Below are 16,296 nucleotides of genomic sequence, written 5' to 3' on the forward strand. Positions count from 1 at the left end.
TCGCTGAGCAGAAAATGAGCTGAACTGTGCTCCGAGGTTTCTATTGATATGAACCCTCACAGAACTCGTGGTTAAAGAGATTGTTTACTGAGGCGCCACACAGTATAAGAATTCTCCCTTCCGCCTAGTTATTTTATAGCTTAAAACGGCAGCCTGTGTGTGGATGTACTGTACACTGCAAGAATCTCCTGATTTCACTCAAACTTGGGCTTAGACAACCATCGTGCTTTAAGGCAAGTAGGTAGATGATGTTGGAATGGAGACGCGTTGCTTTGAGGCACAGGGCTGGATAATGGAGATGGATAGAGTCATTAGTATGTCAGGGCAAAAGTGAGATCAATGGTGGTGGGCTGGAAGAACTGACTGTGTATTTGCTATTTCAGCTAAAGCTCTGTTAGACAAGTAAGAAAGAGCAGGATGGCATTATGTCTGCTCACATAGACTTGCTAGTCTTGGCGCGGGGCAGTGAGCAGGGGGTTAACCTGGAGGGTTTTAGTCCCTTCCTCTAAATATGTCTCGCAATGACGTCAATGTAACGTTATCTGTCTTGGGTTGTCAGATGGCTTTTTAGGACTTGTACACCATAACCATACAAACCATGCTGCAAAATGACTGCTGGGAATCCCTATTACGTAAGTGACGGCCTGTGAGTTCAGGTCATTGTGTGTTTGTGTGTGTGTGCACGTTTGTGTGTGTGCGTACCTGCATGCCCATACGTTTTAGTGCTCAGCCACAACCCTCCTCTTAAAACCCTTCTACCATATGACTATCCTTGTGTCACACCCATAGAGATGGAGACAGAGAGAGTGAGAGAGACAGACATAGTTGCAGAGAGAGCGAGAGAGAGAGAGAGAGAAAGAAACGGACGAGTACTCAAGGGAGCCCTGCTTCACTTTCTTGATGCACGAGGCAGATGTTAAGCTACAGTGACTAGCACCAGTAGCCTCTGTCTGACCTTCTCCAAGTTCCACTCGGCTCCGGCCTAGCACAGCATTAGTTAAATTAACCGCTGCACCGCATGACAGAGCAGGACAACGCAGTCCAGCAGGACAATGGCACACAACTGCACAAGATGACCACAAAACAAGAACAGCCCGTAACAGAGAGCCCACCGCAATATGGGACAGGGCACAAAATGACAGAACTACAGCGCCTGAGGGTAAGAACAAATGCAGTGGCTTTCAGGCTTTCAGCGCAGATGTGTGGGAGACCATGTAGCCGCCTTCGTCTTCCACCCTAGGATAGCCAAATAACTAACTGCAATATTTCAGTCCTTAAGGTTGCACGGAGACTTTCTACCCAAAGGACCAGAACTGATGTCTAAAATGTGCAAAGTTTCTGATGCACAGGACAGAATATGACAGAAGAGAACAAAGTGGGGGGAATAAAAAGAACCCAGATAGAGAGGAACACAGCAGAGTACATGACGCAGCACAGAGCTGAGTAGCAGAGAAGATGTAACATGGGCCATAACAGCCTAACACAGCACCCGTTAACATTGCTTGGGCTCATTGTTGTTCATTATTGTTTCACTCTGAGTTCAGAAGCATTTTACCAGGATTAAAGGATTATTAGTATGACATATGGCAAATTAAATTTATTTTTTCCTTTTTTTTTAACATTCTATTTCAGTGGGAGCTCAGTCCAGGTAGCAGACTAGGGGAGGGGAATTGTGGGAAAAAGCCCTGTGGTAGCCCATCTGTCTGGGCTCGACTCAGTACCCTGGACACAACACTGCACAGGCAGAAAGACAGATACATGCTTGCATACACTTGGTATCATGTGTGCATGCACAGCCACACCCCTCACACTCCGCCTGGACAAAATACGATGTGCTAAACTCTCCTTGTTTACCCCCGTCCTCCACGAGAGAACGAGACGTGACTTAGTTTGGCCCAAGAATCTCACACTGATTAAATAACAGAGAGGGGGGAAAGAAAGTTAAATGAAAATTGGTCAAACAGGATGACAAAGATCACATCCAGATATGAAAGAAAGGGTTAAAATGAGAAAACACGAAAGAAGAGATAGAATAAGAGACAGGCTACGAAATGGAGCTCTGCCTGGCCACAAAAAAGAAAGGTAATCTCACGTTTTCTATCACCACGGCGATTAATTGACGAATGTGTCACATTAATAATAAAGCTTGCTCTCCTCACTTAGGACATCGATTCACACCTCCACAAGCTTATGGTGTGAGAAACCAATCAATCTCAGCCACTCATTCGCTACCTCCTCTATTACCTCCTCTTTACCTGGCTAAATATAACTTCCACCCCTCCGCCTTCAGCTAGGAAATGAACCCAACTTTCAATAACGTGATGCTCGTTAAGCAGGTTTGGCTAAGGACATTTGCAGAAATGATTGATTGATTATTAATTAATTCGCTAACGTGCACAATTGATCTGCCGGGGAAAGTGACTGTCTGAATGAGAAAATGGAGGGGAGAGAGGAGAGAAAGGGATTTGGTATGTTTTAAGTACTGTACAGAGGGCAAAGGGATAAATTGTAAAGTGCCAATGAGAGAGGATCTATGATGTTCTCATAAACTGCTTTCTCATTGTCGGTGACACTCTCTTGTTATGATGTAACAACTGGAAGGTAAGCCGATGTTTACATAAGATTGTTGTGGTCTAAGATAACAAAGATAAAAAGGAAAAGACAGAGAGAGAGAGAGCGGCAGAGAGAGAGAGCGGGGGATGGAAAAACATGGAAGAAATGCAGAGGGATCCACATCAAATACCACTGGGAGCATCGCATGCCTGCTTGTCTGTCTGTCTATCAGTCTGTCTAGCCTTGAAAATCCCTGCACTCAAAGCCAGACTATCATGGAGCCGATGCCCACGCCATCCGAACACCATCCAAGCACGCACACACACACACACATTGTGGCCAGTTCTATCCTACACTATTGATCTGCACCCCACTCTTCATTAGAAAGAAAGATTCAAAGGCAACAGGGAGCAGTGAGAAGTGTAGTGTGTGTGTGTGTGTGTGTGTGTGTGTGTGTGTGTGTGTGTGCGCGCGTCGGTGAGTCTGTGTGCCTGTGCACGTTCGGTGCCTGTGTATGCGTATTCAAAAATGTAAATCTGTGATCAAGGGCAGTGTGTTAGCCTTGCGTAGTTACATTTGCATGCCTGCGAGCATTCCTTTGTGCCTACAGAGGCTTCAGCGTCTGAGAACGATTTTGCTCCTATACGCAGCTGCATATGTGAATGTAGTGTTATAGCCAGGTGTCAGTAGCAGTCAGAGCAGGTCTGTGTTACTCGAACACAGTTTTTCCTCGCTGGGCGTTCCTATGGAAACTCTCCTCCTCTGTAAATAATGAGATGTTCCCAAGTCAGCTGCTCAGAATAGGGAGACACGGATCTCATCCACAGAAATATACACACCTCCTATAGACCGCGGACACGAGTCTGGGTCTAAACAAAGGGGGCTTGGTTAACAAAGAGTACTTTCGTTTTAATGCCGCATGATTGGTTATGATGGACCCTCATACGGGTTGTTATGACTGATTGACCGTTAGGCATCGAGTCTTGGAATCAACCTCGGTGGCTTGGCAGTGGCTTTTACGAGGCCTTGAGGCATGCACGATTATTAGCAAGTGATTTTGGTTTGTATTCTGCAGTAAAATGTTATGATTTCAGTCTTATTAAATGACATTAAACCATTCGTAGGTAATAGCTTGTTTTTTCATTCACTTTGATTTTGAATTAGCTGTCCATCACCATAAAAATATGACACCCTAGCAAAAGTATAATGATCTATTTATAAAAGTGTAAGGTTAAATGGTATTTTTCAAAATATAATACATGATATATCCAAAATGTCTATATTTAGCCTTTTTGGTAGGACTGGGGCAGCACGGTGGTCCAGTGGTTAGCGTAGTTGCCTCACAGTAAGAAGGTCCTGGGTTCGAACCCCAGTGGTTGTCCAGCCTTTGAGGGTCGTCCCGGGTCATCCTCTGTGTGGAGTTTGCATGTTCTCCCCGTGTCTGCGTGGATTTCCTCCGGGTGCTCCGGTTTCCTCCCACATCCCAAAGACATGTAGGTCAGGTGAACTGGACATACTAAATTGTCCCTAGGTGTGAACGTGTCTGCCCTGTGATGGACTGGTGACCTTCCGCCCAGTGAATGCTAGGATAAATCTCCAGCGTCCCGCGAACCTACTTACGAAAATCAGCTTGGAAAATGGATGGGTGGATGGATGGTAGGACTGTGTGGCAATTTGGAGGCAGGTAGAACCAGGAGTGTCTCACCTGGGCAGCAGGGAACACCTGTACATCATCAACATCTGTGTATATATACACAAGTGTGTGTTTCAGGAGGCTGGTGAGAAGCCTGAAGACTCTGTGATGGCTGGACCGTGTGTGAGCTGACCGTGAATTGTTGTTTCTTTCTGTTAAACTGCTCATCTGTTGGCAGTGGACTTTAACCAAACTGAAATGATATGATGAGAACTGACCTGAAAGGGATGTGTGTATCCAAGTGTCACGCCTGCTTAAGTATGGGTGTGATAAATCCTGTCCTCCTACTACAGCACCCAGACCTGGTTGCAGAAAGATTCAAGCATTGCCAATTGAAGCAGATTATGCAAAAATGTGCAACATACATGTGCTTTATAAGAATAAAAAAACAAAAAACAAAAAAAAAAACAAGCCAATATGTACTGCAGTGGACAGTGGGTACATAGTACTCCAGAAGAAGGTCTAATCACACCCATTACATCAATTCCAATGTGTGAGTGCAGGTTTACATGTGAATTTGTAAACTAATTTACAAGAAGCAATTTGTCACACTATCACAGGAACTCTTCTTTCTCTTGTAATTAATCATTACAGTAGGTTCTGGATGGATGGTTTGTACTGCAGTCTCTGATGCTAAACGACCCTGGTTTGAATGTGTGCTGTGAAATATCAGAGGGATGCACTAATCTATTTGAACCTGATGTCTCACAGAGATGTCAGTTGAAATGGATCAGTCTGTCAGCTATTATATTGCATTATATTCAAAGAAGGTGGAATCGGTCCATCTGGATACAACGTTTATTGTATCCAGATGAACCGATTCAACCTCCTTTGATTTTCTTACCTGGATTATTGAGCATGCAACAAGACATTGCATTATATTACGTTGCATTGCACTTTATGGTTATTTTCACTCACGTAAGCTACTTGAGCATAAAACAAAGACTATAAATGAGCCAATTTCCAAAATAATAAATGCAAATGTTTGGTGTATTTGTGGTGCACGGTTCAAATTTAGTCAGAGATCTTAATTATTATGTTGCCAGCTTCAGAGTTGAAAAGCAGTAAAAAAATAAAATAAAATAAAATAAAATAAAGCCCCTTGATATTTTTTTTAAAGGAAAAATATTTCAAGATTGAACACGATTAAATGAGATTTAGCAATGCTGCAGATGTTAGGACATTCTGTACCCCATTTACAGTCTCAGCAACTTAATTTCCAAATCATTTGACAGGAAAACTATTTCAGATAACTTGGGTTGGTTCCAATACAAACTAGCTTGTTCCAAACACTTGAACTGAGTGACATTTTCTTGTCTTGATAGGCGTGAGCGACCTCATTTCAAGAAACTTGCCAACTGAAAATTCTTAAAATAAAACAAAACAAAACTTCATTATAAATAAATCAAATTATCTTATCCCACAGACAGACTTCTTCACATATTGCCAAAATAGATGTAAATATGTTTTGCTGTGTGTCATCTCAGATCCAGCATCACATGGACACAAGTAGATGTGTGCTGCTATAAAAAGTTGTCCAATCTTGTTAAAAAAAAAAGAAGGTTGCTTTACCTGCTAAATGGAAAATGGGGAAGAATCAAAACAAAGACACCACTATATCTACGGGTGTCCGGGTGGTGTGGCGGTCTATTCCGTTGCCTACCAACACGGGGATCACCAGTTCGAATGACTGTATACCTCCGGCTTGGTCGGACGTCCATACAGACACAATTGGCCGTGTCTGCGGGTGGAAAGCTGGATGTGGGTATGTGTCCTGGTCGCTGCACTAGCGCCTCCTCTGGTCAGGTGGCATCTGTTCGGGGGGGTAACTGGGGGGAATAGCGTGATCCTCCCACGCACTACATCCCCCTGGTGAAACTCCTCACTGTCAGGTGAAAAGGAGTGGCTGGCGACTCCATGTGTATCGGAGGAAGCATGTGGTAGTCTGCAGCCCTCCCCGGATCAGCAAAAGGGGTGGAGCAGTGACCGGGACAGCTTGGAAGTTTGGGGCAATTGGCCGGATACAATTGGGGAGAAAAAGGGGGGGGGATCCACACAAAAAAGACACCACTATATCACCCACTGTAAGACAGCTTTCACAGCAAATGTTGTACAAGAAAAAAAGTACACAGCAAACCAGAGCAGTAGATGTTCACATGATTCCTAATACCATATAACAAAAGCCTCCACACACTCAACACACCGTTTGTGTGATTTTGTTAACCATTCTAAGTTTACTGCCACATAAAAGTTCAGGCTTATCAGCATGAAAAATGACGATAAACACACACTCAGAGACTGTTGGGGCCTTGCTGGGGTGCCTCTCTTGGGTCCACCATTTCTGTTGCCATTGCATGGAATGAACAAGAGCCGACCTCCCAAATCTCTGTTCGATGGTATAGCTCATTTCTTACAGTAAGAGAATACCAGTAGATGCTACCATACCCTTTTAAATCTCAGAATATATGTGTGCTTTCAGATTATCACTTCGTTTTCTCACCAAATTAGTGGTGTGACAGGACTAAGCTTGTGTGTCGGTATAATCATTTTGACAGCAGTGTGTGCACAAGTTGTGACTTCAACTCCTATTCCATATAATGATGTTGATGCGGTGACATAAGGTGTGTTTGAACACAGAAGTGTTCAAGATGCATTAATGTGATCTATAGTTTATAAAAAAGTGTACAAGCCTCTATAATTGGGATCTGCAAAGAATGTACAGTGTCCAATTGAAACCCTTAGACTCTATTTTCGTACAAACTGGTGCAAGTGCAAATGCAAGCACAAGTGTGGCCGGCTGGTGCACATGGCTGTGTCCAGTATATTTCAATAATTTGGTGACCAGACACACCAGTGCAACCCCGGCGCAGCGTGGTGGGGGTTGATACGGACAAATACATCATGGGCAGGTGGAGTTGAGGCGGGCTTCGACTTGGCCAATCAAGTCCTCTCATACCCTCTAAATGTGATGGGTGAAGAGGAGGGAAGCCTATGAGAATGAAATCCGCCGACAGTAAATTCTTTCAGATTCTTCATTTGTATGAATATATGTAAATATACATAATTTGAAAGACCATGTAAGAAGATCATTATTTAACAGCCAATAATAACAAGATCATTATTTACATAACTTACAAATTGCTTTCAGTGTTCTCGCATCATGCACAAGCCTACAGACACTGACAGACACAATAGTTTAGTGTAGAGCATGACACGGGAGGGAAAGCATGACGCGGGAGTGGATTTTCACTCCCGTCTCAATCCGGCGACTCGGTGAATAAATTCTCCTATCCCGTCCCACTCACAGGATTGATAGTGAAATTGACTCACTATCTGTCAGTATAGCCCACTATAGTCCAATTTATCTAGAGCCCGACTAGATGTCAGACTCTAGTATAGACCGTTTGTACTCATGGATATATGTGGACCAGGCAGATATTCACTTTGCCAATTTAGGTTGAACTTCCCATGCGTCATGATGAAACTGTCTTTGATTCACATTAAATCCAACATTTACATAGACAATTTTTCTGATTAACTTGTTCAGAAGGTTGCATTCAGTTAGTTGTTGCTATTGGTTTTGTGATGATTTACTTCAGAGGGGTGAAATGCATAGGCACAATGCATCCATTAAAACACATTTGGATAGATGCATGAAAATAACTCAATGCACCTGCGTCTGCACTTAAATGTGGTCTGAGCTGGCGGGGGCAGAGGTGCAATTTCCAAGCCAAAATGCACACTTAAATTGTACTGCGCCAGCAGACCGGCATTAACACACCCCCAGTTGCAACACCTCACCGATCTCAACGCGGCGGGTTCCTTTTGAGCCACAAAACTACCAAACGGATGCAGGTGGGGGAAAAAATCAACCGTATGCTTGAGGAATTTGTCAATCAGCCTGCGTCAGCGCCTCCGCCGGCTCTGCACCAGTATGCAGATAGAACCCCTTGTATAAAGAGTAATCCACTTCTTTGAAGAAGAAAAAAAATCTTATTCTTCTTGATGTTTTAGGATTTTTAGCATTGGGAAAATGTATTATCAGTGCTTGATTTATGATCCACTAAGCAATTTATTAAGCCAAAAAAATAATAGATGCGTTTAAAAATTGAATATATATATATATATATATGTGTGTGTGTGTGTATCAAATGTGTTTTCAAAAATTTACACACAGTAGATTAAGACTGGAAATGTTTAATAAATTCAGAACAAGCTAGAATAAGCTATTCTATTCAACATAGCATGGGTCCCCATCATGGTGGCTGCCATGTTCAGACCATGTGACCAGAAGGGCTTACTCGCTGTAGAGGAAAAGGAACTCTGGCTAAAGCTGTTGTTGTTTATGAAAGTGCATTGTCTACTCAGTGCAGGTCAAGCATGGAGGATCATTAATGCACCTTAACAGCAGGAAACCCAGGGCTGTCTAAAACAATTAGGCCTAGAAAGACGGAAAAAGTCAAAAGAAAATTTCGAGACCAACGACAGCAGGGAAACGAAGGCGGATATTGGTGTGGTTCTTGTGAGTCGTTGGTTTCACCGGTCAAATACTGTACGCGAATGTAAGCGATAGTTTACTAGATGAGTCGCCACATCTAGAGGAGAACTTCAGCTGCACCTACGCCGATGGGTGTCCGCAGAGTGCAAGAGCCGTGTCACATCGGCTGTTGTAGAAGGCGAGGACAAGCCTTAGGGACGCTCCATAGGGAAATCGCCTAGTGGACCTTTGACGAAACTTTGGTGATAAAACGTTTTAGTCATCTGACAGACCATCTCAGACACAAGCCAGAGAAAAAACATTTTGGACAAGGGCCTTTTGCAGAGCATGGTGGTGTGTGGAGCGTACGCAGTGTGTATAGAGAGGGCAGGGGAAGCCACCGCACACTGACCTCTGGACTGGTATTCTGCCGCTGAGCTGCTGCTGGGCGTGTTCTTTACGGCTGAGGAACGGTAGACAATGTGTGTCCTCCCTCCTCCCTCCTCCTCCTCCTCCTCTATCACTCCCTCACCCTTCTCCACCGGTTCGATGAAAAACTCCTCCTGCTCCGTCCTGATCATACCAGCCTACAATGCAGAGGGGGGAAAGAAAGAGATATACAGCGGAGGGAGGGAGGGAGAGAGAGAGAGAGAGAGAGAGAGAGAGAGAGAGAGAGAGAGAGAGAGAGAGAGAGAGAGAGAGAGAGAGAGAGAGAGAGAGAGAGAGAGAGAGAGAGAGAGAGAGAGAGAGAGAGAGAGAGAGAGAGAGAGAGAGAGAGAAAGATCAATTGGATGACATGAACACATGAACTTTAACATTTTGTAAAAACGCAGTAGTCACTCATCTAAACACAGTGATACATCTCCCCCCTTTTTCTCTGCCTCTCCACCTTTTCATCCTTAAGCCGGGCTCCAACTCCTTTTAGAATAAAGAAATGGCCATTTGCTTTTCCGTGTCGGTGTGTTTTAGTGCGCGGCATGAAGAGGCGCACATGTGACGGGGAGCGTTCGCCCAGGGGGCCCAACTGAGGGCCAGACTGACACCTGGCATCTGAGACGACAAACACAGAAGCAGGAGATGAAACTGTCCCTCTCCCATCCTTCACTAACACACTCTGTCAGGTAATTCCCCTTAACACACACACACACACACACGTTTACACAGGCACAAAGATTTGGACAATTGCAAGCGTAGACAGTGAGAAAGAAGAGGGGAGAAAGAAAGAGGAAAAGAGAGATAAAGAAACATGCACATGCATACATTGGACACGCATTGGACACACTGATAGACACACACACACCCAAGCATGCGTGCGCACACACACGCACGCAAAAACAAGGAGTTGCATGCACACACACTGGGAAAAGAGGCGCTGGGAAAATTGCCCGTCACTCTCTCTAATTCCATCTGTCTGTTTAAGACAACTGGTAATTACCAAGGCAACACAGTGCTGTAGAGGGAAGCCATGGGGGAGAACACACATAGAGGATAGAGAGGCTTTGGAGAGGAAGATCGCAAGGAAAGGAGAGGAATAAATTAAGAAGAGACAAACACTGATACGCTCGGTGCATGTCGACACTCTACCCTCCCACTCCCCTCCCTCTGACAGGAGAAAGAAGGGATGATGAGCAAGACGTAGAGAGGAATGCGAATCGGTCGGAAAATATAGAGCTATGCATAGCTGGGGGAATGTGTGGTTATGAGTTGTTTCTTCTTTTTTTTGGACTGATACGCAGACAGCTTTTGAGAAATATGACAAAGTCAGAAATCCTACCCTGGGACACTTTGACAAGCTACTTGTGGTCTGATCATAATCACCAACAACATCTGTGGAAATACTTAAGGATAAAATTATAGTGGAACGCGTAAGCCTTTTCTGTATGTCAGCGACAGCTTGACAATAAGCTTGCAAATGATCGGCTAATCATTAAGCAGCGTCACCAGCAAAGCTCATCAGTGTCGGACAAAATGACAAATGTTTCCATTCCTGACCACCTTTCCATTCCGCCACAAATTCCTGTTAAATACGCTGCAGCTACAGAGAACTACAACACAGCTCGTTAGTGGCAGATCTTTAGGGCCTGAGTTAACGGTTGTGCTTCTTTTCAGCATCATCAGCAATATGTATTTTAACAACATGTGTCGGCCCTGTGATGGCCTGGCAGCCTGTCCAGGGTGTCTTCCCGCCTGCCGCGCGATGACTGCTGGAATAGGCTCCAGCATCCCTGCGACCCTGAGAGCAGGATGAGCGGTTTGGATAATGGATGGATAGATGGACAAACAAGTGATCATGTGCTACGGTTAACAGGGTTTCAGACACGGTTTTGAACGCCTTTAGACTGGTTCTCAGCTCCGTTTTATAATCTACCAGGTGGATAGTTGTGTCCATCTGTTGCGCCGGGTCTAAAGACCTCATCATTATAGATGGGTGGATACCTGTTAGTATAAAAAACTAGCATGGCGTCCCATTGGAATCAGCCAAATAACTGTATATAATACAGACTTAGGAATGAATGAGGTGTCCAGTCTTCGTCATCCTGTCTAATCAAGGCCAAAAAAAAGGGAATCTTGGCGTCTGGGTAGCGTGGCAGTCTATGCCTACCAACATGGGGATTGCTAGTTTGAATCCCCGTGTTGCCTCCAGCTTGGTCGGACATCCCTACCAACACAATTGGCCATATCTGCGGGTGGGATGCCAGATGTGGGTATGTGTCCTGGTCTCTGTACTAGCGCCTCCTCTGGTCGGTCGGGGCACCTGTTTGGGGGGGAGGGGGAACTGGGGGGAATAACGTGATCCTCTCACACACTTCGTATCCCTGGTGAAACTCCTCACTGTCAGGTGAAAAGAAGCGGCTGGCGACTCCACATGTATCAGAGGAGGCATTTGGTAGTCTGCAGCTCTCCCTGGATTGGCAGAGGGGGTGGAGCAGCGACCGGGACAGCTTGGAGAGTTGGGTAATTGCCCGGATACAATTGGGAAGAAAAAAAAAGGGGGGGGGGATCCAAAAAAAGAAGAAAAAAGGGAATCTTAAAAAACAAAGATACATAGTGGCATGGATGCAAAGTACAACTGTTGTGTGACTTTGCTGTCAACAGAACATTAACTGACTTAAGATTGTTGCCTGAAGTTTGTTATTGGAAGCTGGCCTAGTATTGACTTCAAATGTTAAGTGGAATAGCTAAGATTAGATATCATTTACATGATATCCTGATTGGAGGCTTAATATTACAGAGCTTAAGTTCGTATTTTGTTTTGTTTTGTTTTTTAGTTAACCAACAACCCAGAAAAACACGCTGACCCATCAGAAACACGTAAAAACGTTCGTCAAAAAATTTGATGGAAACATTAACGGCTTACTTGCATCTCTGTCGATGGCCTTTCTGTGAAATCCTATCTTGAATGAAAGCACATGGGCAATACCAAGTGATAGAATATGAGGGTGAAGCTAAGAGCAAATAGTCGTAGAGGTTCAGAAAAAAAAAGTTTTTTTTGACAAATTTCTTATCAATACAAATTCTATCTTCAATTTTAAAAAATGCAGAAAAAAATCATATATTTTAGATGCGCTCCCACTCCCAAGAATATATTCAATTTTTTAATTGGAATGGGTAATTTTTTTGAGCAGCAAAAAGGCTTCAGGCCATTGCTCAATACAGCCATGGCCGGATTAACCCACCAGGGGGTCCTGGGGCACACACGTCCATTGAGGCCCCCCCCCGCCCCATCAAATAGGCTACGCAAACAATACTAAACATTGTTAAATGTAAAACTAATGCAAATACCCAACATGGTAGTCAATGCTACGCCAATCTGCATGGGATTCGGATGGTGATTACGAAGTACAACACAATTTTGAATCATAAAACAAACAGAGATGAGAATAGCAGCTCACAGCATCGCAAACATATTGCGAAGCCTTCTTCCCACTTACAACGGCTTACCAACAGGAAATAAATGTTTGTTTCAGATGCTTGGGGCACTGCATCAGTAGAGACAGTAGCTTGGGGCCCTGCATCAATAGAGACTTTGTTGCTCGGGGCCCTGCATCAGTAGACACTGTAGCTTGGGGCCCCTGCATCAATAGAGACTAGCTTGGGCCCTGCATTGCGACACAGGGTTGGAACAAACATCCCTTGTAGGGTATGATTGGGGATCCCTACTATACGCAAACAAAATACCCCTGACTTCTTGGGGCTCCTCATGGTCCGGGGCCCCGGGGCACTCACCCGGCATGACCGGTCCGTAATCCAGCCTTGAATACAGCCTTTGGCTATGAGAATTTAAACGTATGAAAAATACCACGAGGGTCAAAATTGTTTCAGCTCTAGTCACCGATCCCAGGATAGTGACAAATTGACCCATCCCATGATATACACAAAATCACCACAGTACTCACCGCACATTATTTAGTCCTCTGACCCTCTCAGGGGTGTGTATGATGTGTGAAGTGCAGTCATGAGAGAGGTCCTCTCTCTCTCCTCTCTCGACCTTATCCATATAAATGACAACCCTCTGTCAGTCTATATCTGCGCAGAGACTGGCTGTACATTAAAGAAAACAATCATGCTGAGACCTTTGTTGAGCTATGAAAGCACCTTGACATCAACTAGCTAACATTAGACGGAAAATTCACTCCTAAATGCTGAAAAGAATTTATGTGCAGCCCCTGTGGAAACCTTTAAGCACTTGTAGCAATGGAAACTGGGAACCTCTATTCCCCATCAATACTGTGTTGATTTGATAGGATGTGGATCTAACTAGAATGGAAGGAATCTCTGTCTGTGCATCTGTCCTTCGACTTTCTCGACAACCATTCATCTGATCGACTTCACACTTGGCGGACGTGTTGCTGAGGACCCAAGGAAGGAAGAGCGGTTCTCAAGAAAGCTGCAAGTAAGTTTTTGGCAAGGTTAGTCGTAATAAATTCTGCTTCTTCACTTCCCGTGGACTCAACGAGTGGAAACACGAACAGCACCACTCTGTCATTGCAACCTACATTGTGGTTGGAGGGGGGATTACACCCGTAGTCCTTCGAGTGTTGAGTGTGAAGTTGTTTGGATGGGCGATTTTTGAGAAAGCAGCAAGCAACAATACCGGAAGCCGAGCAATCGGCCCATTCCTGAACAGGCAGGTTTTGAACGGGCACTGCAATAATTTAAAAATAGAAGGAAAAAATAGGTCTGTCACGAGAATAAAGGATTTTTTTACCTTGCCTTTCTTCTCTCTGCCCCCTCCCATTATATTTCTCTCTCTTTCTCTCTCTCTGTCAGTCCGAGGCTTTGGTCCCAGAAGGACGTCGACAAGCCAGTGACCTGGCCTCCCTCGCTATCTCTTTTTCTCTCTCGCTCTCTCTCTTTCTCTCATCACTCCATTTCCCCGAGCTATGGTGCAGCATTCCGATTGGAGCTGATGGATCTGCGATGGTGCATGCGTTCCTACTCCAGAATACCAAGCAGCGGGAAGAGGAGAGCCGTGTCAAAGAAAAAGATGACATGTGGGACTAGGAGACATGGTCAGATCGATCGGCGCTGGGGGCTGGAGGAAGGTGAGGGGAGGGGAGGGGCGGGGCAGGTGGGGAAGGGGGCAGCTGTGGTTGGAGAGAGAAAAAGAGAGGTGGGAGGTAGTAGGAAGACTGGACGTTGAAAAAACTGAAGTGAATAAAAATCCTGTACGGCGTTTTCTCCAGCATGTAAAGCATTGTCTTCATCTCCCCCTTAACCAGAACGCGGGTGAAAGCGGGCACAGGAGATTACGGAGAGGTTTCTAGAGACACAGTAAACAAAACAACTGTCTGATATTCAGCATCATCTACAGTACACCACGGGTGGCTGCACACTTCAAACAAAGAGCTGTTCAGAAAGTCAGATAGTTTTGGGGGGGGGGGCACAAAAAATGTGTGTACAAAATTTTTTGTAACTTTCCAAAACGCACATCTGCACCCACTTTCCGTGGTGACTGGCCAGGTGTGCTCAGGTGTGGAAAATGGGCAGGGTTTCAAATGATCTGATCTTTTCATGTTCACACAATGAGTTTGTTTATAATATACGTAACAGTCTCAATTTAAAACTGATGTCTCGCCAGTTTTGCTGAATAAGTAACATATGTTAGAATTTTATTTTTTACATTATATTTCTGGGTCGTCCTCTGTGGAGTTTGCATGTTCTCCCCGTGTCTGCGTGGGTTTCCTCCGGGGGCTCCAGTTTCCTCCCAGAGAAGGTGATAACGCATCCTGCACAGGGATTAAAAAAACCACCCTTTGCTCCGTTGTTGTCTTGTCGGATGAAAACCTTCTGCAATATTGGGGAAAAAAAGTTATATATGTCAAGACATTTAAGTATCAGCAGCACCACCACATATCAGATGAGCTCAGGGAAGAGTCATGAGTTATCAGGCTGTCATTCATCCCTTCAGGAATATTACAGCACACCTCTTCTTTCTGATGTATACCTTTACAAATGAAACCTTTGGTTGTCTTTGACACTCATGTGTTGAGAATGCATTCAGGACACCATTTGTCACAAATGCAACACTTAATAAACCTGATTTTACTGCTTGCGAAATTACAAAAGTAAGAAACTAAGGAGAAAATATGCAACCTATTTGTAATGTGTGTCATATGTCATTTCGTCTGATGATTAACAAGCACACACACACGCACACACACACATACGTACAGGCGCAAACACACAGCAAAACATCTATACTTGGTTTATTATTACTCTCTTGGCCACTGAGATGGGGACACTGACCACAACCCTCCCTGTGTGAGCCTGAGGTCCATGTGCAGAATCCAGATCCAGAGGCTACAACCTGGGTGTGTGGTTACAACCGGAGGATCCTCTGTATTCAAAGACAGACCAAATTCTATTTACAGAGCTGAAGAGAGCAACCTGATCCCCGACTAAGTGTCCCGGGGAGCACGTGAGAGAGAGGAATGGCAGAATAGTCATGTTGGAGCAGGGAAGAGGATGTTGTGGACGGGATCAAAGTCACATCCGCCTGGGCCCTTCAGCTCAGAGCTGGGTCCAGAGCCCGGAGTCTGTACGTTTGATCTGGTATCAGTGTCTCAGTTTACAGTGAGTTTACATGAGTGTGTGTGTGTGTGTGCATGCGCGTGTGTGTGTTTGATTTGATTCATAAGCCTTTCCGCAGACTAACTTCACACACATTTACACACATGCATTCACATTGTGGTATGTGCTTGTGTGCCAGCTTGTGCGTGCACGCACACAAACACACACACACACACACACACACACACACACACACACAAACACACACACATACACATACTCTCACACACAAACACACTACTCACTCACTCACACTCACACACACACACACGTACTCATTCACATACATACACATTCACACACACACACACACACACACACACACACACACACACACACACACACACACACACACACGTGCAGGCGCACACACACACACATGCTGTAGCTTAGTGTTAGGTAGTGACTCACTAATACAGCTCACATACACACATTCATTCATCCACTGAGTCACAGCAGAATGGGTTGGAGGGATTAAAAGCGTGAGTTACAGCAAAGA

The 16,296-nt window shown here is 44.7% G+C and overlaps 1 protein-coding gene across 1 annotated transcript in view; it reads right to left on the minus strand.

Annotated features, from left to right (window-relative positions):
* The window catches only part of LOC130109763 (A disintegrin and metalloproteinase with thrombospondin motifs 2-like), a 151,816-nt gene that overhangs the window by 94,291 nt on the left and 41,229 nt on the right, over positions 1–16,296 (minus strand). Inside the window, exon 3 of the mRNA XM_056276749.1 lies at positions 9,136–9,310. Within this exon, the coding sequence (XP_056132724.1) occupies positions 9,136–9,304 (169 nt within the window). The 5' untranslated portion in view covers positions 9,305–9,310. The remainder of the gene's footprint in view (positions 1–9,135; positions 9,311–16,296) is intronic.

The sequence above is a fragment of the Lampris incognitus genome, chromosome 1 (assembly GCF_029633865.1).
Source record: "Lampris incognitus isolate fLamInc1 chromosome 1, fLamInc1.hap2, whole genome shotgun sequence".
In the NCBI taxonomy this organism is placed as follows: Eukaryota; Metazoa; Chordata; class Actinopteri; order Lampriformes; family Lampridae; genus Lampris; species Lampris incognitus.